General features: G+C 29.9%; 2 protein-coding genes across 3 annotated transcripts in view; one reads left to right on the top strand and one right to left on the bottom strand.

Annotated features, from left to right (window-relative positions):
- Positions 1–1546: 1546 nt before the first annotated feature.
- The window catches only part of LOC130448616 (uncharacterized), a 53976-nt gene continuing 28983 nt past the window's right edge, over positions 1547–26539 (bottom strand). The window contains exons 1-3 of one of the 2 annotated variants that reach the window (XM_056786052.1): positions 2438–2539; positions 1864–2129; positions 1547–1807 (exon numbers count right to left, since the gene is read on the bottom strand). In XM_056786052.1, coding sequence (XP_056642030.1) covers positions 1593–1807; positions 1864–2129; positions 2438–2535 — 579 coding nt within the window. In that variant the 5' untranslated portion in view covers positions 2536–2539 and the 3' untranslated portion in view covers positions 1547–1592. Of the gene's footprint in view, positions 1808–1863; positions 2130–2437; positions 2540–26539 lie in introns of those variants that run through there. The other variant, XR_008910357.1, reaches the window with a different exon arrangement.
- Positions 24648–26539, top strand: part of LOC130448607 (homeobox protein unc-42) — a 30948-nt gene continuing 29056 nt past the window's right edge. Inside the window, exon 1 of the mRNA XM_056786040.1 lies at positions 24648–24877. The gene's annotated coding sequence lies outside the window, so the exon portion shown is untranslated. The remainder of the gene's footprint in view (positions 24878–26539) is intronic.

Below are 26539 nucleotides of genomic sequence, written 5' to 3'. Positions count from 1 at the left end.
TGATATTTACTGAGTTAGGGTGGCTGGAGCTTAGGGGTTGGTAAAACAACGCGTTGAAATTGGAATTTAAAAAAAAATTGTAAATATGTTTATAAGATTACCAATTTTAGTCTCAAAGAATTTTTTTTCAATACAACACAGTTTGAAAAATTAAAAATATCATTTTTCACCCCTCTACGCAATGTAAAAAATATTTCTAGTATTTTATTTCATTTATTTATAATTTATATAAGTGAAGAACTTCGAAATTCCAATTTTTTGCGAGTTTTTTAAAAAGTTTTCAACCCTTAAGTTATAGCTACCCTTATTAGTAATAGCGGAAAACTTCAAATATCAATTTTTATACAAAATTGAAAAATCTATAATGTTGGATAAGATTTTTTTACCAAGTTTCACCGTTTTTACAAAATTCAGAAAAAAATTCATTTTTCACCCCTATTAGGGGACGATTCCGTAAAATTATTACTAGATCTATTCTAAACACTTAATAATAAATTATTTTACTTGAAATTTCTGTTAGAAAAAATTTTTTCTCGGACTAAATAAAACCCTCTAGAGACGACTATGGTATGTGGTATACAGGACCGGCGTTAACATAAACTTTATTATATTTCATTTTAAAATATTAAATATCAAATATAACCAAGTTATTAGTATATACAATTTAATTATAGCATATTATAGGTCATAAATATTATACCAGGTGCTACGAAATTATCAAAAAAAAATTAAATTCGTAAAAAATTTTATTGATACTGCAAATTTACATTTAATTTTTTCATATTTCTGTCGCGCATTCGAATTTATCACAAGATCCTCCGGCTAGTCCCACATTCGAGGCCTGTTAGGGGATGATTCTTTAAAATTATTACTAGATCTATTTCACACACTTAATTATAAAAAATTTTATCAAAAAATTTCTGTTGGAAAAATTTTTTTCTCGGACTAAATAAAACCCTCTAGAGACGACTATGGTATGTGGTATACAGGACCGGCGTTAACATAAACTTTATTATATTTCATTTTAAAATATTAAATATCAAATATAACCAAGTTATTAGTATATATAATTTAATTATAGCATATTATAGGTCATAAATATTATACCAGGTGCTACGAAATTATCAAAAAAAAATCAATTTCGTAAAAAAATTTATTGATACTACATATTTAAATTTATTTTATTCATGTTCCTGTCGCGCATTCAAATTTATCACAAGATCCTCCGGCTAGTCCCACATTCGAGGCCTGTTAGGGGATGATTCTTTAAAATTATTACTAGATCTATTTCACACACTTAATTATAAAAAATTTTATCAAAAAATTTCTGTTGGAAAAATTTTTTTCTCGGATTAAATAAATCCCTCTAGAGACGACTATGGTATGTGGTATACAGGACCGGCGTAAACATAAACTTTATCGTATTTCATTTTAAAATATTAAATATCAAATATAACCAAGTTATTAGTATATATAATTTAATTATAGCATATTATAGGTCATAAATATTATACCAGGTGCTACGAAATTATAAAAAAAAAATTAATTTCGTAAAAAATTTTATTGATACTGCAGATTTACATTTATTTTTTTCATGTTCCTGTCGCGCATTCGAATTTATCACAAGATCCTCCGGCTAGTCCCACATTCGAGGCCTGTTCGAGCTCCTGCAGGACCATATCGTACTCAAGGTCCGTCGTCAACGAAAACAATTTCGAAAATTTCAACAATAGATCCCCGGCAGCCGAATACTTTTTGGCTTTGAGAGGCTGTTGACATGCTACGTTTTGCAAACACCCGGTAGAACCTAAACAATAACAATTTTCGTACTTTCTTGTCGAAATTGGAATCAAATCAAATCACCTGTCAAATAACTCAGGTACATCAATATTTCGTCGTCAGTTAGAAATTTTTCGTCGTCTACGGCACTCCTGGCGTATTCCCCTTTCCAATGACCAGCTCCCAGAGTACCGGCAGCAAAAATTACCGCTTTCAGTAGTACCAACACGAACAAATTCGTTAAATTTAAAGAAACGATTTGAGAAGTACCGCCGCCCGTGGAAATAAATCCCCTGCTCATAAAATTAGACGCCAACGACGTCAAAATACCTCTAGCATTAATTTGATTACTAAAAAAAAAATAATTAAATACAGTATGTCAAAAAATTATTTGATTAAGTTTCAATTTCCCCTGTATACAAATTACGATTTTTGTTATAAAAAAAATCGAAAACCGAACGATTCTTATTAAATTAAACGTATAATTTTATTTTCCGGTAGTTAATATACAGGGTGTTTGTTAATTTTATAACAATTTCGATTTTAAAGTCATATTTTTGTAAATACCCTGTATAATATATCGAAATTATATATTGTAAGAACCAGTATTGAAAGAAGAATTTAAATATACAGGGTGTTGTAACGTAATTTTACTCACTTATTCGTATTATCGTTATTTACGGTATAACCAGATACAAAAAAACAAAATTGGAAAAAAACACTGGAAAAAATCAAAAACGTGCGACGACAAGACATTTCGATAACGATAAAAAGACTGCTACTAAAATTATCGTTTGGTGTCATTTTTTATATACAGGGTTTTACCGCGTGCGTCGTAGCGTGTTTATAAATTATTGTATTGTTTAAAAAAATTTTTTTTACGCTTTTCTAAAACATTGTTTATCGGTCGTTAATTTTTTCATATTAATTTCATTTTCGTACCCAAATACCTGAACACTTTCACTTTAACGAAACTAATTTGATTTTTTACGAACAATAGAATCGCGTTTTAAACTATAATAAAAACTATATACAGGGTGTTCGTTTTTATATAAACAATATTTATAACGGAATTCAACAATAAAAAACTATAAAACTTGTCGAATTTTAAACAAAAATCATCGATTTTCATAGAAATTCGGATTAAAATTGAAAAATCTCCAACGTGCCTTCGATTTTTTAGTGGTAAAACCCTTCACGGAAAATATTTTCTATAGTCCATTCATCAAACAATGAAAAACTATAAAATCGACGAATTTTATGCAAAAAACAACGATTTTCATAGAAATTCGGATTTAAGATGAAAAATCTTCCAGATGCCTTCGATTTTTTTAAGAAAAAACCCTTCACGAAAATATCTTTTATAGTCCATTCATCAAACAATGAAAAACTATAAAATCGTCGATTTTTATGCAAAAACCAACGATTTTCATAGAAATTCGGATTTAAGATGAAAATTCTTTCAGATGCCTTCGATTTTTTGAAGGAAAAACCCTTCACGAAAATATCTTTTATAGTCCATTCATCAAACAATGAAAAACTATAAAATCGACGAATTTTATGCAAAAACCAACGATTTTCATAGAAATTCGGATTTAAGATGAAAATTCTTTCAGATGCCTTCGATTTTTTGAAGGAAAAACCCTTCACGAAAATATCTTTTATAGTCCATTCATCAAACAATGAAAAACTATAAAATCGACGAATTTTATGCAAAAACCAACGATTTTCATAGAAATTCGGATTTAAGATGAAAAATCTTCCAGATGCCTTCGATTTTTTTAAGAAAAAACCCTTCACGAAAATATCTTTTATAGTCCATTCATCAAACAATGAAAAACTATAAAATCGTCGATTTTTATGCAAAAACCAACGATTTTCATAGAAATTCGGATTTAAGATGAAAAATCTTCCAGATGCCTTCGATTTTTTTAAGAAAAAACCCTTCACGAAAATATCTTTTATAGTCCATTCATCAAACAATGAAAAACTATAAAATCGTCGAATTTTATGCAAAAAACAACGATTTTCATAGAAATTCGGATTTAAGATGAAAAATCTTCCAGATGCCTTCGATTTTTTGAAGGAAAAACCCTTCACGAAAATATCTTTTATAGTCCATTCATCAAACAATGAAAAACTATAAAATCGACGAATTTTATGCAAAAACCAACGATTTTCATAGAAATTCGGATTTAAGATGAAAAATCTTCCAGATGCCTTCGATTTTTTTAAGAAAAAACCCTTCACGAAAATATCTTTTATAGTCCATTCATCAAACAATGAAAAACTATAAAATCGTCGATTTTTATGCAAAAACCAACGATTTTCATAGAAATTCGGATTTAAGATGAAAAATCTTCCAGATGCCTTCGATTTTTTTAAGAAAAAACCCTTCACGAAAATATCTTTTATAGTCCATTCATCAAACAATGAAAAACTATAAAATCGTCGAATTTTATGCAAAAAACAACGATTTTCATAGAAATTCGGATTTAAGATGAAAAATCTTCCAGATGCCTTCGATTTTTTGAAGGAAAAACCCTTCACGAAAATATCTTTTATAGTCCATTCATCAAACAATGAAAAACTATAAAATCGTCGATTTTTATGCAAAAACCAACGATTTTCATAGAAATTCGGATTTAAGATGAAAAATCTTCCAGATGCCTTCGATTTTTTTAAGAAAAAACCCTTCACGAAAATATCTTTTATAGTCCATTCATCAAACAATGAAAAACTATAAAATCGTCGATTTTTATGCAAAAACCAACGATTTTCATAGAAATTCGGATTTAAGATGAAAAATCTTCCAGATGCCTTCGATTTTTTGAAGGAAAAACCCTTCACGAAAATATCTTTTATAGTCCATTCATCAAACAATGAAAAACTATAAAATCGTCGATTTTTATGCAAAAACCAACGATTTTCATAGAAATTCGGATTTAAGATGAAAATTCTTTCAGATGCCTTCGATTTTTTGAAGGAAAAACCCTTCACGAAAATATCTTTTATAGTCCATTCATCAAACAATGAAAAACTATAAAATCGACGAATTTTATGCAAAAACCAACGATTTTCATAGAAATTCGGATTTAAGATGAAAAATCTTCCAGATGCCTTCGATTTTTTTAAGAAAAAACCCTTCACGAAAATATCTTTTATAGTCCATTCATCAAACAATGAAAAACTATAAAATCGTCGATTTTTATGCAAAAACCAACGATTTTCATAGAAATTCGGATTTAAGATGAAAAATCTTCCAGATGCCTTCGATTTTTTTAAGAAAAAACCCTTCACGAAAATATCTTTTATAGTCCATTCATCAAACAATGAAAAACTATAAAATCGTCGAATTTTATGCAAAAAACAACGATTTTCATAGAAATTCGGATTTAAGATGAAAAATCTTCCAGATGCCTTCGATTTTTTGAAGGAAAAACCCTTCACGAAAATATCTTTTATAGTCCATTCATCAAACAATGAAAAACTATAAAATCGACGAATTTTATGCAAAAACCAACGATTTTCATAGAAATTCGGATTTAAGATGAAAAATCTTCCAGATGCCTTCGATTTTTTTAAGAAAAAACCCTTCACGAAAATATCTTTTATAGTCCATTCATCAAACAATGAAAAACTATAAAATCGTCGATTTTTATGCAAAAACCAACGATTTTCATAGAAATTCGGATTTAAGATGAAAAATCTTCCAGATGCCTTCGATTTTTTTAAGAAAAAACCCTTCACGAAAATATCTTTTATAGTCCATTCATCAAACAATGAAAAACTATAAAATCGTCGAATTTTATGCAAAAAACAACGATTTTCATAGAAATTCGGATTTAAGATGAAAAATCTTCCAGATGCCTTCGATTTTTTGAAGGAAAAACCCTTCACGAAAATATCTTTTATAGTCCATTCATCAAACAATGAAAAACTATAAAATCGTCGATTTTTATGCAAAAACCAACGATTTTCATAGAAATTCGGATTTAAGATGAAAAATCTTCCAGATGCCTTCGATTTTTTTAAGAAAAAACCCTTCACGAAAATATCTTTTATAGTCCATTCATCAAACAATGAAAAACTATAAAATCGTCGAATTTTATGCAAAAACCAACGATTTTCATAGAAATTCGGATTTAAGATGAAAAATCTTCCAGATGCCTTCGATTTTTTGAAGGAAAAACCCTTCACGAAAATATCTTTTATAGTCCATTCATCAAACAATGAAAAACTATAAAATCGACGAATTTTATGCAAAAACCAACGATTTTCATAGAAATTCGGATTTAAGATGAAAAATCTTCCAGATGCCTTCGATTTTTTTAAGAAAAAACCCTTCACGAAAATATCTTTTATAGTCCATTCATCAAACAATGAAAAACTATAAAATCGTCGATTTTTATGCAAAAACCAACGATTTTCATAGAAATTCGGATTTAAGATGAAAAATCTTCCAGATGCCTTCGATTTTTTTAAGAAAAAACCCTTCACGAAAATATCTTTTATAGTCCATTCATCAAACAATGAAAAACTATAAAATCGTCGAATTTTATGCAAAAAACAACGATTTTCATAGAAATTCGGATTTAAGATGAAAAATCTTCCAGATGCCTTCGATTTTTTGAAGGAAAAACCCTTCACGAAAATATCTTTTATAGTCCATTCATCAAACAATGAAAAACTATAAAATCGTCGATTTTTATGCAAAAACCAACGATTTTCATAGAAATTCGGATTTAAGATGAAAAATCTTCCAGATGCCTTCGATTTTTTTAAGAAAAAACCCTTCACGAAAATATCTTTTATAGTCCATTCATCAAACAATGAAAAACTATAAAATCGTCGAATTTTATGCAAAAACCAACGATTTTCATAGAAATTCGGATTTAAGATGAAAAATCTTCCAGATGCCTTCGATTTTTTGAAGGAAAAACCCTTCACGAAAATATCTTTTATAGTCCATTCATCAAACAATGAAAAACTATAAAATCGACGAATTTTATGCAAAAACCAACGATTTTCATAGAAATTCGGATTTAAGATGAAAAATCTTCCAGATGCCTTCGATTTTTTTAAGAAAAAACCCTTCACGAAAATATCTTTTATAGTCCATTCATCAAACAATGAAAAACTATAAAATCGTCGATTTTTATGCAAAAACCAACGATTTTCATAGAAATTCGGATTTAAGATGAAAAATCTTCCAGATGCCTTCGATTTTTTTAAGAAAAAACCCTTCACGAAAATATCTTTTATAGTCCATTCATCAAACAATGAAAAACTATAAAATCGACGAATTTTATGCAAAAACCAACGATTTTCATAGAAATTCGGATTTAAGATGAAAAATCTTCCAGATGCCTTCGATTTTTTTAAGAAAAAACCCTTCACGAAAATATCTTTTATAGTCCATTCATCAAACAATGAAAAACTATAAAATCGTCGAATTTTATGCAAAAACCAACGATTTTCATAGAAATTCGGATTTAAGATGAAAAATCTTCCAGATGCCTTCGATTTTTTGAAGGAAAAACCCTTCACGAAAATATCTTTTATAGTCCATTCATCAAACAATGAAAAACTATAAAATCGTCGATTTTTATGCAAAAACCAACGATTTTCATAGAAATTCGGATTTAAGATGAAAAATCTTCCAGATGCCTTCGATTTTTTTAAGAAAAAACCCTTCACGAAAATATCTTTTATAGTCCATTCATCAAACAATGAAAAACTATAAAATCGTCGAATTTTATGCAAAAACCAACGATTTTCATAGAAATTCGGATTTAAGATGAAAAATCTTCCAGATGCCTTCGATTTTTTGAAGGAAAAACCCTTCACGAAAATATCTTTTATAGTCCATTCATCAAACAATGAAAAACTATAAAATCGACGAATTTTATGCAAAAACCAACGATTTTCATAGAAATTCGGATTTAAGATGAAAAATCTTCCAGATGCCTTCGATTTTTTGAAGGAAAAACCCTTCACGCAAATACCTTTTATAGTCCATTCATCAAATAATAAAAAACTGTAAAATCGTCGAAAACTTTCACTTTAACGAATTTGATTTTCTACCAACAATAACATGGCGTTTTAAACGATAATAAAAACTATGTACAGGGTGTTCGTTTATATATAAACAATATTTATAACGAAATTCGTTTTTTTTTCGAGTTTGATCTTTTCGAAATCGATCGAATAATTTCGTAGTTTCTTAATATGCGAACGGGGCGCAAATTTGTACCGGGTGCTAAGAAAAAATAAACAATTTTCGCGATAAACGTACCCCAGTTTTTCTTGGAAGATATTCGTGGCGTGTAATTTCAATTTATTTATTGTACGACTATGTATCGAGGATGCGTGCACCCCGGGGAGGGTCATTAGCGTTTGATAACATCTCTGGTTACAGATAGAGGGCGTGCTGCTCCATATGTGCGTCAAGAGTGTCGGCCTCAAGTGCTCCCTTGTTTCGGCACTCTCTTCAAAAAAGGGGACCCGCTCCGATGATCGGAAATTGAATGCTTTTAATGGGAATATAGGAGGGCGACGGGGGGGGGGGGCGGGGCGGTATAACTGGAATCAGTTATTCATGAAGGGGGCGATGTAACACCTGTTATGTTTGATGAATCCTTTAATCTCGTTTCGGGTGAATTTCTGATTGGCGTCTCTCTGTTTAAGTCAAGTATTATCGCGATACGATTTCGATTTTTTTCCTTAAAAATATTTTCGAATCAATTTTATCGAAGATACGCGGTATTTATTGTAACGTTATTTTGTTTTTTTTTTTTTTTTTTAATGAAATACCCTGTATTATATATAGAAACGAAAATAATAAATTTTTATTGAAATTCGATGATAAAAATACTGGGTGTTGGACTTTGAATCGCATCGTATTCGTATATTTAATTATTTTTGATTAAATCAATTATAGTCCATTCACCGAACAATAAAAAAACTTTAAAACCGTCGAATTTTATGCAAAAAAACATCGATTTTCATACAAATTCGGATTTAAATTGGAAAATCTCCAACGCGCCTTCGATTTTTTAGTGGAAAAACCCTTCACGGACAATATTTTCCATAGTCCATTCACCGAACAATAAAAAAACTTTAAAACCGTCGAATTTGATGCAAAAAAACATCGATTTTCATACAAATTCGGATTTAAATTGGAAAATCTCCAACGCGCCTTCGATTTTTTAGTGGAAAAACCCTTCACGGACAATATTTTCTATAGTCCATTCACCGAACAATAAAAAAACTTTAAAACCGTCGAATTTTATGCAAAAAAACATCGATTTTCATACAAATTCGGATTCAAATTGGAAAATCTCCAACGCGCCTTCGATTTTTTAGTGGAAAAACCCTTCACGGACAATATTTTCTATAGTCCATTCACCGAACAATAAAAAAACTTTAAAACCGTCGAATTTTATGCAAAAAACATCGATTTTCATACAAATTCGGATTCAAATTGGAAAATCTCCAACGCGCCTTCGATTTTTTAGTGGAAAAACCCTTCACGGACAATATTTTCTATAGTCCATTCACCGAACAATAAAAAAACTTTAAAACCGTCGAATTTTATGCAAAAAAACATCGATTTTCATACAAATTCGGATTTAAATTGGAAAATCTCCAACGCGCCTTCGATTTTTTAGTGGAAAAACCCTTCACGGACAATATTTTCTATAGTCCATTCACCGAACAATAAAAAAACTTTAAAACCGTCGAATTTTATGCAAAAAAACATCGATTTTCATACAAATTCGGATTTAAATTGGAAAATCTCCAACGCGCCTTCGATTTTTTAGTGGAAAAACCCTTCACGGACAATATTTTCTATAGTCCATTCACCGAACAATAAAAAAACTTTAAAACCGTCGAATTTTATGCAAAAAAACATCGATTTTCATACAAATTCGGATTCAAATTGGAAAATCTCCAACGCGCCTTCGATTTTTTAGTGGAAAAACCCTTCACGGACAATATTTTCTATAGTCCATTCACCGAACAATAAAAAAACTTTAAAACCGTCGAATTTTATGCAAAAAAACATCGATTTTCATACAAATTCGGATTTAAATTGGAAAATCTCCAACGCGCCTTCGATTTTTTAGTGGAAAAACCCTTCACGGACAATATTTTCTATAGTCCATTCACCGAACAATAAAAAAACTTTAAAACCGTCGAATTTTATGCAAAAAAACATCGATTTTCATACAAATTCGGATTTAAATTGGAAAATCTCCAACGCGCCTTCGATTTTTTAGTGGAAAAACCCTTCACGGACAATATTTTCTATAGTCCATTCAACGAAAAATAAAAAAACTTTAAAACCGTCGAATTTTATGCAAAAAAACATCGATTTTCATACAAATTCGGATTTAAATTGGAAAATCTCCAACGCGCCTTCGATTTTTTAGTGGAAAAACCCTTCACGGACAATATTTTCTATAGTCCATTCACCGAACAATAAAAAAACTGCAAATGTTAAAAAAATTTAGATTCAAACCCCAAAATCTACTCAGAGGGGTATTCTCATAATTTCTTAGTGATAAAACACCCCTTTTCACTAAAAATTAAAAATCATAGATTCACCATTGAACTTTTTCGATCCCCCCAAAAACCAAAAAGCTCAAAACAACCTGTATCATAATAAAATCAAACAAATTCATATTTTCTTATTAACTGTGTCTAAATGCAAATCGTTTTCGTATAGTATAATACGAATTGAGTAGCGCGCATAGAATGGAATGAGATAATTAGCAACGTTGCCACGTCTAATTTCAATATATGAAGATTTCAGAAACATTTTTTCAATAATATACAGAATTTAGTGATTTTAAATAACATTTTTATAATTATCCTATTGACTGCGCCATTTACTATTCAAATATCATTTTTTGTGCCGTTTCAATAGAAAATCAGATAAAAAATGATACATAAGAAGGTTGTTAATCAAATTTGGAGATAGATAAATCGAAACAAATATTTATAATTGATTATTCGCTTTTTAGAAGTCAATAAACTTTTTATATAGATAATAGTTGAGCTACCCTGTATATTAGACTGTTTATAAACGACTTTTGATATTAGATGTTCGGAATATCATTAATTTATGACCCCATTTCGAAATATATCATTTTCTATGGAAGATATTATAATAAAAAAATCCGGTATATCGTGAATTATTCGAAGAACCGGCAACGTCGGACGGTAGCTTTTTCCTTGTATCCCCGATTCGCTCGAAACGAAACAATCGCGACGAGGATTTGATGGAACGTTAATTTATATAAATACACACCCCCCCTTTTACGAAAAAACTGCTTCACTGGAATCGGGATAATTTTCTTTTTTTTCGGGATTAAATAGAATTACACGGCCATGAAAACTTGCTGCAATTAAATTTCGCGTTTAATCAACTGAAAAATTGAGAGATATTTGATATCGTCACATCCGTTTTCAGGAGATTTTCTTCGGAAAATTTTCGATCGTTATTTTTCGGGCATATTTTTTTATTTTTTTGGATCTATCAAGTTGGTAACTTGGAACTAACTCTTTTAACAAGATGGTGGTCCTGTACGTTGTTGCGGTACTGCGGTAAAATATTATCTAGATCGGGAATTTCCTTGTGGATGAATTGGTGCGATGGAATGGCCAGCTCGGTCGCCGGATCTGACACTTTGTGGTTTTTAACAATTTCTAGTGACAGATCGCCGTTTAGGGGAGGTTTTTTGTTGTATTAGCAGTGCACGCTTGATGTCGAATGCAGTAAAAGAAATTAAAAACGAAGACAAGTCATTCTACAGGGTTGCGAAACTTTTAACTTTCTACGAAAACCATTGGCCGTGTTATTTTGGATCAAAGCAGCCAAACGCATGAGTTTACGTAAAAGTGTATTGGACCTTTTTTGTAGAACTTTTTATGAACTTCATTTTTTACTCGAAACTTTTTTCTCTAAAATTGATATTTCCGAAGATATTTGACATTTGGACTAGATTAGGTTAGTGGATTTGATTTCGGTATAGATATTTGGGATGAAAGCAGCCAAACGCTTAAAATTACGTCAAAAGTTTATTGGACTTTTTTGAAGAGCTTTTTATGAGCTTTATATTTTACTCGAAACTTTTTTCTCCAAAATTGATATTTCCGAAGATATTTGACATTTTGTTTGAGTTAGTTTAATGAATTCAACTTCGGCAGTGATATTTGGGGTCAAAGCAGCCAAACGTATTAGTTTACGTCAAAACTGTATTTAATCTTTTTTGTAAAACTTTTTATGAGCTTCATTTTTTATCTAAAACCTTTTTCTCTAATATTAATATTTCCGAAAATATTTGACATTTTGTTTGAGTTAGGTTAATGACTTTGACTTCGGCAGAGATATTTGGGGTCAAAGCTGTCAAACGCATGAGTTTACGTCAAAACTGTATTTAATCTTTTATGTAAAACTTTTTATGAATTTCATTTTTTATTTGAAACTTTTTTCCTCAAAATCAATATTTTCGAAAATATTTGACATTTTGTTCGAGTTAGGTTAGTGAATTCAACTTCGGCAGTGATATTTGGGGTCAAAGCAACTAAACGCACGAGTTTACGTCAAAAGTGTATATAATCTTTTTTGTAAAACTTTTTATGAGCTTCATTTTTTATTTGAAACTTTTTTCCCCTTAATCAATATTTCCGAAGATATTTGACATTTTGTGTGAGTTAGTTTAATGAATTCAACTTCGGCAGTGATATTTGGGGTCAAAGCAGCCAAACGTATGAGTTTACGTCAAAACTGTATTTAATCTTTTTTGTAAAACTTTTTATGAGCTTCATTTTTTATTTGAAGCTTTTTTCCCCTTAATCAATATTTCCGAAGATATTTGACATTTTGTGTGAGTTAGTTTAATGAATTCAACTTCGGCAGTGATATTTGGGGTCAAAGCAGCCAAACGTATGAGTTTACGTCAAAACTGTATTTAATCTTTTTTGTAAAACTTTTTATGAGCTTCATTTTTTATTTGAAACTTTTTTCCCCTTAATCAATATTTCCGAAGATATTTGACATTTTGTGTGAGTTAGTTTAATGAATTCAACTTCGGCAGTGATATTTGGGGTCAAAGCAGCCAAACGTATGAGTTTACGTCAAAACTGTATTTAATCTTTTTTGTAAAACTTTTTATGAGCTTCATTTTTTATTTGAAACTTTTTTCTCCTTAATCAATATTTCCGAAGATATTTGACATTTTGTGTGAGTTAGTTTAATGAATTCAACTTCGGCAGTGATATTTGGGGTCAAAGCAGCCAAACGTATGAGTTTACGTCAAAACTGTATTTAATCTTTTTTGTAAAACTTTTTATGAGCTTCATTTTTTATTTGAAACTTTTTTCCCCTTAATCAATATTTCCGAAGATATTTGACATTTTGTGTGAGTTAGTTTAATGAATTCAACTTCGGCAGTGATATTTGGTGTCAAAGCAGCCAAACGTATGAGTTTACGTCAAAACTGTATTTAATCTTTTTTGTAAAACTTTTTATGAGCTTCATTTTTTATTTGAAACTTTTTTCCCCTTAATCAATATTTCCGAAGATATTTGACATTTTGTGTGAGTTAGTTTAATGAATTCAACTTCGGCAGTGATATTTGGGGTCAAAGCAGCCAAACGTATGAGTTTACGTCAAAACTGTATTTAATCTTTTTTGTAAAACTTTTTATGAGCTACATTTTTTATTTGAAACTTTTTTCCTCAAAATCAATATTTTCGAAAATATTTGACATTTTGTTCGAGTTAGGTTAGTGAATTCAACTTCGGCAGTGATATTTGAGGTCAAAGCAACTAAACGCACGAGTTTACGTCAAAAGTGTATATAATCTTTTTTGTAGAACTTTTCATGAACTTCATTTTTTACTTGAAACTTTTTTCTCTAAAATCAATATTTCCGAAGATATTCGACATTTTGTTAAAGTTAGGTCCACTTTTTCAAAGTCCGATGTCCTTTGAGAAGCCGATCAGGAGCTTTGGGGTTTGCTCAGGCGTTTAAAGGTCGAAAGATCACCAGATCACTTGAAATATCTGAAGAAAGTGAAATCGCAGAACCACCCCAACTAAGAAACTCAAAATCTATTACAAACACTATCGAAACTCCTCAATTTCTTTGTGAATCAAGTCCAGTCCCAAAAATTGACAACACTGCAAGAAATATTGACTTCAAAACGAAAGTATCGATTCTGTGAGGTGCGGTGAAACTAAAAAAAATAAAATTTGATTCAGCGTTTGAAAATAGTTGGAAAAAGGCAAAGGAAAAGACCGAATACAAGGAAAAACAAAGGAAAGGGAAAGGATTACTTGCTATACGGATGGGTCAGATAAAACGGTCACTTTGTTTAAAAAAAAAAAGTTAAATTCTCTTCTAAACATTATAATTATGTTAAAAATACAGTTAAAAGTCATATTCCAAGTAATTATTTCCGCGATAGTTGTAAAATTTGTGCGGTACAAATAATTTCTTGTTATTTACATTGTCGTCGAAGTATCCACGGTTGATTTATATGGAATCGCATTATGATTGGTTATATATTCGATTCGGACATTTCGGATATTTATTTTGGAAATCTTTGTCGAGATTTGGAAACCGGAAAGTCCGACATAGAGTAAAAGCGATTGAACTTGAAATTCAATTTATTTTTCAATCATTTCTGACTGATAAAAAGGGCGCTACGGCGGACCGAAAGGTACGAGAGGGGGTAAGGGAGAGAGTCGCTTCACGTTTCAATAAATTCATTTCGGTTGGTGGAAAGCGAACCGACGAAAAAACAGATACTTTCCACATTTTCATTTTCCACGATTTAACTGTTCGATTTTATTTGGAAAAAAAAATTGTTTTTCCATCTATTTATAAATTAGTATCATCCCCCTCGTTTCTATCGACAATTATTACCCTCTATCGACACGTGCCGGTCGCGTTTCAAAAATCAACTGCCACGCGACGGTAAAAATATTTACACGGGAAGGAATCAAAACGATCCGCCTCTTTATATTCAACCAATCGAATAACCGGCAATCATGTCCTCACGTCACATTGGCACTTGCTTATTAACTTTTATTATTTTGGAAAATAAAGGACTCGCGATTGATTCGTAAAACATTTTTGGTTTGTATTGTATAAAATATACAATAGCCTACAATTTCAATGGGTATTGTTCAAATTTTTAAGCAACAACTCTGAGGCGAATTAGATTACTACCATTCGAAGGCCAGAGGCGGCTTTTGCCCGTATAAAAATCCGTAACTTTTACAGGGACGGCCTCTACAATCTAATCATAACAAAAATCGATTTTTTAATCGATTTTTTAACATTTTCAAGAAAATTATCATAAATCGTAATTATTTATTGAAAATATATACGGGAGGTGTTGAATTGAATGTCTATTAGAAATGCCAATTCGTTCAGCGATTTTTTTTATTTTCAAAATAATATCTTTCGTTAATTTAAAGTTTTTTTGAAGTAGACATGTTGTTTTTTGAGTTTTCTACCGTGTGACCAAGAATCCATGGGTGGTACTACGTACAAATTGGTATAAATTTACTACTGACTAGATTTTTGTATATCAAATATATTTTAAAAGATACAATTTGTAGGTAATTAAGTATTATATCCTTGGAATTATTATGAATGTTTAAATTGGTTTTAACGCAAAAGAAACTTGAATTATATCCTTAAAATGGAAGGGGAAGATACCAGAAGGCAAGGTGAACATCGTTGGAGAAGGAATCACCTGGATTAACATTGGGAGTCGCGTTGGTTTTATGAAAGACATTTAAGGACTAACATTCAAAGAAAAAAAGATATTTGGGGTCAAAGCAGCCAAACGCACGAGTTTACGTCAAAAGTTTATTGGACCTTTTTTGTAGAGCTTTTTATGAGCTTTATTTTTTACTCGAAAGTTTTTTCTCTAAAATTAACATTTCCGAGGATAATTGAGATTTGGACCAAGTCAGGTTAGTGAAATCGATTTCGTCAGAGATATTTGGGGTCAAAGCAGCCAAACAAATGAGTTTAAATCAAAAGTTTACTGGACCTTTTTTGTAGAGCTTTTTATGAGCTTTATTTTTTACTCAAAACTTTTTTCTATAAAATTAACATTTCCGAAGATATTTGACATTTTGTTTAGTTAGTTTAATGAATTTGACTTCGGCAGAGATATTTAGGGTCAAAACAGCCAAACGTATTAGTTAACGTCAAATGTGTATTTAATCTTTTATGTAGAACTTTTTATAAGCTTCATTTTTTATTTGAGACTTTTTTCTCCGAAATTGACATTTCCGAAGTTATTTGACATTTTGTTCGAGTTAGGTTAGTGAATTCAACTTCGGCAGTGATATTTGGGGTCAAAGCAACTAAACGCACGAGTTTACGTCAAAAGTGTATATAATCTTTTATGTAGAACTTTTCATGAGCTTCATTTTTTATTTGAAACTTTTTTCTCCAAAATTGACATTTCCGAAGTTATTTGACATTTTGTTCGAGTTAGGTTAGTGAATTCAACTTCGGCAGTGATATTTGGGGTCAAAGCAGCCAAACGTATGAGTTCACATCAAAACTGTATTAAATCTTTTTTGTAGAACTTTTTATGAGCTTCATTTTTTATTTGAAACTTTTTTCTCCAAAATTGATATTTTCGAAGATATTCGACATTTTATTTGAGTTAGGTTCATGGATTTGACTTCGGCAGAGACATTTGGGGTCAAAGCAACTAAACGCACGAGTTTACGTCAAAAGTTTATCAAGCCTTTTTCGTAGAGCTTTTTATGGGCTCCATTTGTTGTTTGAAACTTTTTTCTCCAAAATTGATATTTTCGAAGATATTCGACATTTTATTTGAGTTAGGTTCATGGATTTGACTTCGGCAGAGATATTTGGGGTCAAAACAGCCAAGCGTATTAGTTTACGCCAAATGTGTATTCAATCTTTTATGTAGAACTTTTTATGAGCTTCATTTTTTATTTGAAACTTTTTTCTCCAAAATTGACATTTCCGAAGTTATTTGATATTTTGTTCGAGTTAGGTTAGTGAATTCAACTTCGGCAGTGATATTTGGGGTCAAAGCAGCCAAACGTATGAGTTCACATCAAAACTGTATTAAATCTTTTTTGTAGAACTTTTTATGAGCTTCATTTTTTATTTGAAACTTTTTTCTCCAAAATTGATATTTTCGAAGATATTCGACATTTTATTTGAGTTAGGTTCATGGATTTGACTTCGGCAGAGACATTTGGGGTCAAAGCAACTAAACGCACAAGTTTACGTCAAAAGTTTATCAAGCCTTTTTCGTAGAGCTTTTTATGGGCTCCATTTTTTGTTTGAAACTTTTTTCTCTAAAATCAATATTTTCGAAGATATTCGACATTTTGTTCAAGTTAAGTCCACTTTTTCAAAGTCCGATGTCCTTTGATAAGCCGATCAGACGTTTTGGGGTTTGCTCAGGCGTTCAAAGGTCGAAAGATTAGTGAATTTGATTTGTCCAAAGATATTTACCTAGTAGACAATACGAAGATGACTACCATAACGATCCAAATCGGTACTAAAAACGAGGATCCACCTAATCAAGAAAAACATCCTCATCTACCAAATATACGTCAATTTTTCCACCAAAACACTCTGTATATGTATATTTTAGTATCGCCAAGTCCTTGTTCATCTCCCGTTTCGTTTTTCCTGTTTAAAAGGACCTCCGCACCTTTTATGAGACTCCGACTTTTTATAAATACGTAAATATCGAAGCTGGAGCTTTATATAACTTAAAAGCTTTAAGCGTAGTGGCCAATTACGTTTCTGAAAAGCCTTGCATATATGATGATCTCTTAAAAGCCGTTTCGCAGCCATTTTTTACCAATAAGTACATCCGACCGGATGTTATCTCCATATTTAAAAATAAAAAAAAAATAAAAACTCGAAACATTTTATTATTTATTTAGGTGTTTAGGGATTGAATTGGGGGTGGGGTATCATCGGATTTCGATATTAAAAAATCGCGTTTGTGGAATTTCTGTCGTTTTTTTGTTCGTCGAAAGAAACAATAAACAGAAAAGCAGCAGCGGCATCAGTTTTAACATAACGGATGGCGGTGATCAATACATCAGAACCCGGCGGCTATGTGCGGTAACCATGGCTACGAAATTCTACCACAGGATAGATACGTACGTACGTACACGTTTCGCTACGATACAAAGAAACAAATAATGTATGTGTGTATGTATGTAAACGGGATTTCTAATAATATTTAGTCGTTTTTATAATGTTCGAATCGCCAAATTTGACTTATTTCGAGAATTTGTCCGGTTTTGCAGAACCGTACTCGGAAAAGTTGGTACTGCGATTTTGTACAAATTTTTTTAAACAATAATCGTCGATAACCTGAAAATGAATCTAAATAACCCCTAATTGAATGAAAAATTGATGAAATTTCGAAATTATACATCCTCTAGAATTGTTACCAAAGCTTATCCTTAAGGATTTTTTACGACAAAGCTTTGTTTGAACAATTTCAACAAAAAGGTTAGAATTTCTTCAATTTTTTATTTTTTAGACCTTTTGATACGTTTATGTTTTTAAATCTTCTTGATTTTAGGGCTCTTTTGTCTCGAAATTGGTGTTTTTTAATAATTTTTAGGTATTAAAGAAAAGTCGAAACGACAATTTTATCTTTTTTTCAAAAACTACTAAAAAAAACTAATTTTGAAACAGAAGAGACTTAAAATCGAGGAGATTTAAAAACATAACAAAAAAAGTTATATACATTTTATACCAGTGCCACTTAATTATTTTGGTGACATGTCTGAAACTAACTAACCTCCTCCAAGAGTTAGTTTGACATATTTTGGGCCATAACAGCCAAAATAATCAATTTACTCAAAAAATGTTTATAACCTTTTTTATAGAGTTTTTTATTAACTTCACTTTTCGTTCGAAAGTATTTTCTCTAAAATTGATATTTTCGAAGATATTCGACATTTTATTCGAGTTAGGTTAGTGCAATCAACTTCGACAGTGATATTTTGGGCCATAACAGCCAAAATAATCAAATTACTCAAAAAATGTATATAACCTTTTTTATAGAACATTTTATGACCTTCAATGTTTGTTTTGAAGTTTTTTTTCTAAAACTATTATTTTCCGAGTTATTTGATACTTAAGTTAGATTAGGTTATGTTAGTCAATTAGGCTTCTTAGATATTTTAGATCGTAGCAGCCAAAAAAATAAGTTTACGCGAAAAATGTTTATAACTTTTTTTGTAGAGTCTTTTATTATCATCACTTTTTGTTTGAAACTTTTTTCCCCAAAATCAATATTTTCGAAGATATTCGACATTTTATTCGAGTTAGGTTAGTGCAATCAACTTCGACAGTGATATTTTGGGCCATAACAGCCAAAATAATCAAATTACTCAAAAAATGTATATAACTTTTTTTATAGAACATTTTATGACCTTCAATGTTTGTTTTGAAGTTTTTTTTCTAAAACTATTATTTTCCGAGTTATTTGATACTTAAGTTAGATTAGGTTATGTTAGTCAATTAGGCTTCTTAGATATTTTAGATCGTAGCAGCCAAAAAAATAAGTTTACGCGAAAAATGTTTATAACTTTTTTTGTAGAGTTTTTTATTAACATCACTTTTTGTTCGAAACTTTTTTCCCCAAAATCAATATTTTCGAAGATATTCGACATTTTGTTCGAGTTAGGTTAGTGCAATCAACTTCGACAGTGATATTTTGGGCCATAACAGCCAAAATAATCAAATTACTCAAAAAATGTATATAACCTTTTTTATAGAACATTTTATGACCTTCAATGTTTGTTTTGAAGTTTTTTTTCTAAAACTATTATTTTCCGAGTTATTTGATACTTAAGTTAGATTAGGTTATGTTAGTCAATTAGGCTTCTTAGATATTTTAGATCGTAGCAGCCAAAAAAATAAGTTTACGCGAAAAATGTTTATAACTTTTTTTGTAGAGTTTTTTATTAACATCACTTTTTGTTCGAAACTTTTTTCCCCAAAATCAATATTTTCGAAGATATTCGACATTTTGTTCGAGTTAGGTTAGTGCAATCAACTTCGACAGTGATATTTTGGGCCATAACAGCCAAAATAATCAAATTATTCAAAAAATGTATATAACCTTTTTTATAGAACATTTTATGACCTTCAATGTTTGTTTTGAAGTTTTTTTTCTAAAACTATTATTTTCCGAGTTATTTGATACTTAAGTTAGATTAGGTTATGTTAGTCAATTAGGCTTCTTAGATATTTTAGATCGTAGCAGCCAAAAAAATAAGTTTACGCGAAAAATGTTTATAACTTTTTTTGTAGAGTTTTTTATTAACATCACTTTTTGTTTGAAACTTTTTTCCCCAAAATCAATATTTTCGAAGATATTGGACATTTTGTTCGAGTTAGGTTAGTGCAATCAACTTCGACAGTGATATTTTGGGCCATAACAGCCAAAATAATCAAATTACTCAAAAAATGTATATAACCTTTTTTATAGAACATTTTATGACCTTCAATGTTTGTTTTGAAGTTTTTTTTCTAAAACTATTATTTTCCGAGTTATTTGATACTTAAGTTAGATTAGGTTATGTTAGTCAATTAGGCTTCTTAGATATTTTAGATCGTAGCAGCCAAAAAAATAAGTTTACGCGAAAAATGTTTATAACTTTTTTTGTAGAGTTTTTTATTAACATCACTTTTTGTTTGAAACTTTTTTCCCCAAAATCAATATTTTCGAAGATATTCGACATTTTGTTCGAGTTAGGTTAGTGCAATCAACTTCGGCAGTGACATTTGGGGTCAAAGCAGCCAATAGTATGAATTTACATAAAAAATGTATATAAACATTTCTGTAGAGCTTTTTGTAAGCTTCATTTTTTGCTCGAAACTTTTTTCCCCAAAATCAATATTTTCGAAGATAATCGACATTTTGTTCGAGTTAGGTTAGTGCAATCAACTTCGACAGTGATATTTTGGGCCATAACAGCCAAAATAATCAAATTACTCAAATAATGTATATAACCTTTTTTATAGAACATTTTATGACCTTCAATGTTTGTTTTGAAGTTTTTTTTCTAAAACTATTATTTTCCGAGTTATTTGATACTTAAGTTAGATTAGGTTATGTTAGCCAATTAGGCTTCTTAGATATTTTAGATCGTAGCAGCCAAAAAAATAAGTTTACGCGAAAAATGTTTATAACTTTTTTTGTAGAGTTTTTTATTAACATCACTTTTTGTTCGAAACTTTTTTCCCCAAAATCAATATTTTCGAAGATATTCGACATTTTATTCGAGTTAGGTTAGTGCAATCAACTTCGACAGTGATATTTTGGGCCATAACAGCCAAAATAATCAATTTACTCAAAAAATGTATATAACTTTTTTTATAGAACATTTTATGACCTTCAATGTTTGTTTTGAAGTTTTTTTTCTAAAACTATTATTTTCCGAGTTATTTGATACTTAAGTTAGATTAGGTTATGTTAGTCAATTAGGCTTCTTAGATATTTTAGATCGTAGCAGCCAAAAAAATAAGTTTACGCGAAAAATGTTTATAACTTTTTTTGTAGAGTTTTTTATTAACATCACTTTTTGTTTGAAACTTTTTTCCCCAAAATCAATATTTTCGAAGATATTCGACATTTTGTTCGAGTTAGGTTAGTGCAATCAACTTCGGCAGTGACATTTGGGGTCAAAGCAGCCAATAGTATGAATTTACATAAAAAATGTATATAAACATTTCTGTAGAGCTTTTTGTAAGCTTCATTTTTTGCTCGAAACTTTTTTCCCCAAAATCAATATTTTCGAAGATAATCGACATTTTGTTCGAGTTAGGTTAGTGCAATCAAATTCGGCAGTGATATTTGGGGTCAAAGCAGCCAAAATAATCAATTTACTCAAAAAATGTATATAAACATTTCTGTAGAGCTTTTTGTAAGCTTCATTTTTTGTTTGAAACTTTTTTTTATAAAGTCAAAATTTTCGGAGATATTTAGTAAAATGGAAGAGTAAAGTTTTTCGATGAAAATCCTACTAGGAATCTTTTTTAATCAAGGACATGTAAGAATTATTTCAAATATGAACGACTCATTATAAATATTTCGGTATAATGTCGAAAAATAACAATCAAAATTCAGTCTACATTTTGCTTCAATAATCTGCGAACCATTTCAGTACCAATTTCCGTTTCCTACTTTTCGAATATCCCTCGTATGTTTTTATCTGATTATAACTACAAAATATGACGTATTATTCATAATAATCACTTGGCAGTTTTGTATGCATCCAAATATAATTTATATAATTAACAAAAAATTAATATAAAAACAAAAAAACGATTAATAAGGTAAAGTGTAAAATTTTATTTATTTAGTGTTGAAATCACGTTAATATTCATTATTGGTGTTAATTAATTTAATATTTTTAATAAAATTTTGTTATTAGAATCACCTAAAAGATTATTTTATTATAAATGTCATTTATACGTTGGGTAATTTCATTAAATCAAAATAATATTTACAAAACGAATTTGTAAAAGAAAAAAAATATTTTTTCATCGATATATACATAAAAAATTGACATTTTCCACCAATAATCTAATAATTGATTCTCGTAGAAGCTTTGGATACGAATCTGGGCGAGTGAATCATCCACACTCTCGATTTATACCAAATTCACGTCGTCACGTATTTTGACTCGCGCGTATGTAAACGGACAGCGAGACGATGCGATTAAAGGCGAGGATCGGACGTAAAATAATCGAATGTACGTAGTTTGATCGGATTTCTGTGTAATATACAGGGTAATGCAGAAATTATGAAGGCTAAAATATATAAAACTGTATTTCTATTAGAATTAACTGATATTTATTATAATTTTCGATACCGTCTGTAGGTTTTTACGAAAAACGACATGCATATTCTTTTACCTAATTGAAAGCAATACAAATAAGGTTAATCTTTATAAATAATCCTTCGTCCAGCTCTTGATAATAACTATTAGATGGAAAATACAGAATTGATCAAAATGGATCGATAAATTAATATCTATTGTCCCTTCAATAGCACGTATACAGGATGTCCCACGACGAGTCAAAACTATCTGTATATATTACAAAATACTTATAGTAGAATCATGAAAATTTCTATGATTAAGTTTTCGAATACGATCTTTTTAATTAAAATATTTTTAAAGATGGCCGACTTCCGGTTATACCGGAAGTCGACTGTAACTTTGTTAATTTGAATAGAACACCCTATATATTATTACATTTTTTAAATCTACGTGAAATTTTAATAAACTTTTGTCTGAAAACTTTTTTCGAAAAATGCATACTTTTCGAGTTATTGAGTTTTTTTTAAAAAATTTGACCCTTATAAATTATTTTTTTACGAAGATACCCTTAAAAATATGAAAATTATTTCTATTCGGTTGCTTTTATCAAAGTCGAACGTATTTGAATCTATGTTGAAAAATTTTTAATTTTATACAGGGTGTGTATAAAAAGTGTTCAAAGTTAAACTTCATAAATATCGAATTTCTTTATTTTTTTAGATACAACCACTCGGTTTTTTCTAGTTTAATGCATTAAGGAGTAGAAAATAACGTAAATTCATATTTACTTTTCTACCCCTGAATGCATTAAAATAGAAAAAACCGGGTGGATCTATTAAAAAAAAATTAAGAAATTCGATATTTATGAAGTTAAACTTTGAACACTTTTTATACACACCCTGTATCAAATAAAAGATTTTTCAACATAGATTCAAATGCGTCTGATCTTGCTAAAAGCAACCGAGCAGAAATCATCTTCATATTTCTAAGGGTATTTTCGTAAAAAAATAATTTATAAGGGTCAAATTTTTTACAAAAAAACTGAATAACTCGAAAAGTATGCATTTTTCGAAAAAAGTTTTCAGACAAAAGTTTATTAAAATTTCACGTAGATTTCAAAAATATAATAATATATAGGGTGTTATATTTAAAATAACAAAGTTACAGTCGACTTCCGGTTATACCGGAAGTCGGCCATCTTTAAAAATATTTTAATTAAAAAGATCGTATCCGAAAACCCAAACGTACAAATTTTCATGATTCTACTATAAGTATTTTGCCGTATATATACAGATAGTTTTAATTCGTCGTGGGACACCCTGTATAGATTTGACAGCCGTGTATTATTAATTGAATTAAAATAGTGAGACCTTAAAGATATCAGAGGATATATCACGAACGCTTATTTGCGTATGCTTAAGCTTTGTTTTAAGCATTTTAAATCACAATCGAAGAAAAAAAACTAACGAATCGATTATTCTAGTTTGGATCTACATTTTAGCTGATCTCAGATCGACTAAAAGTTTAACATTATGTATCTGGAAAGTTTAACGATTTAAATATCCGAAATAACATTATTTTTATGAATTAACCAATTCCATCCGATAAACATCGTATATAGCCAATAATTCCTTTGTAAAATGCCACTTTTCCGAAAGCATCCCCCGTGCACGACGCGAAAAGTTTTCTATCAAAGCATAAAAATCGAACGACTCACGTCTCGAGGCGCTTTCCACCATTTTATCAACCCTCCGCATCGATTGGTGTTACCAATAGCGACCGGCCGACGAACGACGAATAGAATACAACCGGCGGATGGAAACGTCGTTTCATTGGTGGCGGTACGCCGCGCCGAAATATACGTACGTACATCCACAGGGTACGCGAACAAAAATAGAAGGATGGGTTTATCCTCGGGTAGGACAAAGACGGGATATAACGGGGCAAAATACAAGGCTATCAGGATTTAATAAAGTTATAGTGACTTGGCGTTTGGATGGTTCAGACATAAGCTATCAGCTAGTCATATTTAGATTCAAGTTAAACTATACACCCAAATTTTAATTGTATTAGTCACTGATATTAACAATATCAGCGCTAGTCGATATTGTGGCAAATGTTATAGACGAGTAAATTTAAAGCGATGTCGGGTAGTGATTCGATAATTGACGATTCGGTTACAGAATTTAGTGATTTTAAACGAGAGGTACGTATTTTCACAATTATCATCCTATTGACTGCGCCATTTACTTTTAATACTAAATTAGATTAATACGCGAATAAAAATTTTTTTCCCAACCAAATTTTTAATCAATTTTAAATGTAAACGAGTGGAATTGAAGGCCGAACATGCTTTTATCTTACAGTGTGTCCCATAGCGTCGATTTTTTTTGATACAACGTATTTTTATAATCATTATCCTATTGACTGCGCCGTTAATTTTAATACAAAGTTAGATAAATACGCGAAAAAATCATTTTTTTCCAACCAAATTGATTATTTAATTACTAATCCTATTGACTGCGCCGTTAATTTTAATACAAAGTTAGATAAATACGCGAAAAAATCATTTTTTTCCAACCAAATTAATTATTTAATTACTAATCCTATTGACTGCGCCGTTAATTTTAATACAAAGTTAGATAAATACGCGAAAAAAATCATTTTTCCCAACCAAATTAATTATTTAATTACTAATCCTATTGACTGCGCCGTTAATTTTAATACAAAGTTAGATAAATACGCGAAAAAATCATTTTTTCCAACCAAATTGATTATTTAATTACTAATCCTATTGACTGCGCCGTTAATTTTAATACAAAGTTAGATAAATACGCGAAAAAATCATTTTTTTCCAACCAAATTAATTATTTAATTACTAATCCTATTAACTGCGCCGTTAATTTTAATACAAAGTTAGATAAATACGCGAAAAAATCATTTTTTTCCAACCAAATTGATTATTTAATTACTAATCCTATTGACTGCGCCGTTAATTTTAATACAAAGTTAGATAAATACGCGAAAAAATCATTTTTTCCAACCAAATTAATTATTTAATTACTAATCCTATTGACTGCGCCGTTAATTTTAATACAAAGTTAGATAAATACGCGAAAAAAATCATTTTTTCCAACCAAATTAATTATTTAATTACTAATCCTATTGACTGCGCCGTTAATTTTAATACAAAGTTAGATAAATACGCGAAAAAATCATTTTTTTCCAACCAAATTAATTATTTAATTACTAATCCTATTGACTGCGCCGTTAATTTTAATACAAAGTTAGATAAATACGCGAAAAAAATCATTTTTCCCAACCAAATTAATTATTTAATTACTAATCCTATTGACTGCGCCGTTAATTTTAATACAAAGTTAGATAAATACGCGAAAAAAATCATTTTTCCCAACCAAATTAATTATTTAATTACTAATCCTATTGACTGCGCCGTTAATTTTAATACAAAGTTAGATAAATACGCGAAAAAATCATTTTTTTCCAACCAAATTGATTATTTAATTACTAATCCTATTGACTGCGCCGTTAATTTTAATACAAAGTTAGATAAATACGCGAAAAAATCATTTTTTTCCAACCAAATTGATTATTTAATTACTAATCCTATTGACTGCGCCGTTAATTTTAATACAAAGTTAGATAAATACGCGAAAAAATCATTTTTTTCCAACCAAATTGATTATTTAATTACTAATCCTATTGACTGCGCCGTTAATTTTAATACAAAGTTAGATAAATACGCGAAAAAAATCATTTTTTTCCAACCAAATTGATTATTTAATTACTAATCCTATTGACTGCGCCGTTAATTTTAATACAAAGTTAGATAAATACGCGAAAAAAA

The sequence above is a fragment of the Diorhabda sublineata genome, chromosome 1 (genome assembly GCF_026230105.1).
Source record: "Diorhabda sublineata isolate icDioSubl1.1 chromosome 1, icDioSubl1.1, whole genome shotgun sequence".
NCBI classification, from domain to species: Eukaryota; Metazoa; Arthropoda; class Insecta; order Coleoptera; family Chrysomelidae; genus Diorhabda; species Diorhabda sublineata.
The sequence above is the reverse complement of the archived record's forward strand: the minus strand, read 5'-3'. Positions and strand labels throughout refer to the sequence as shown.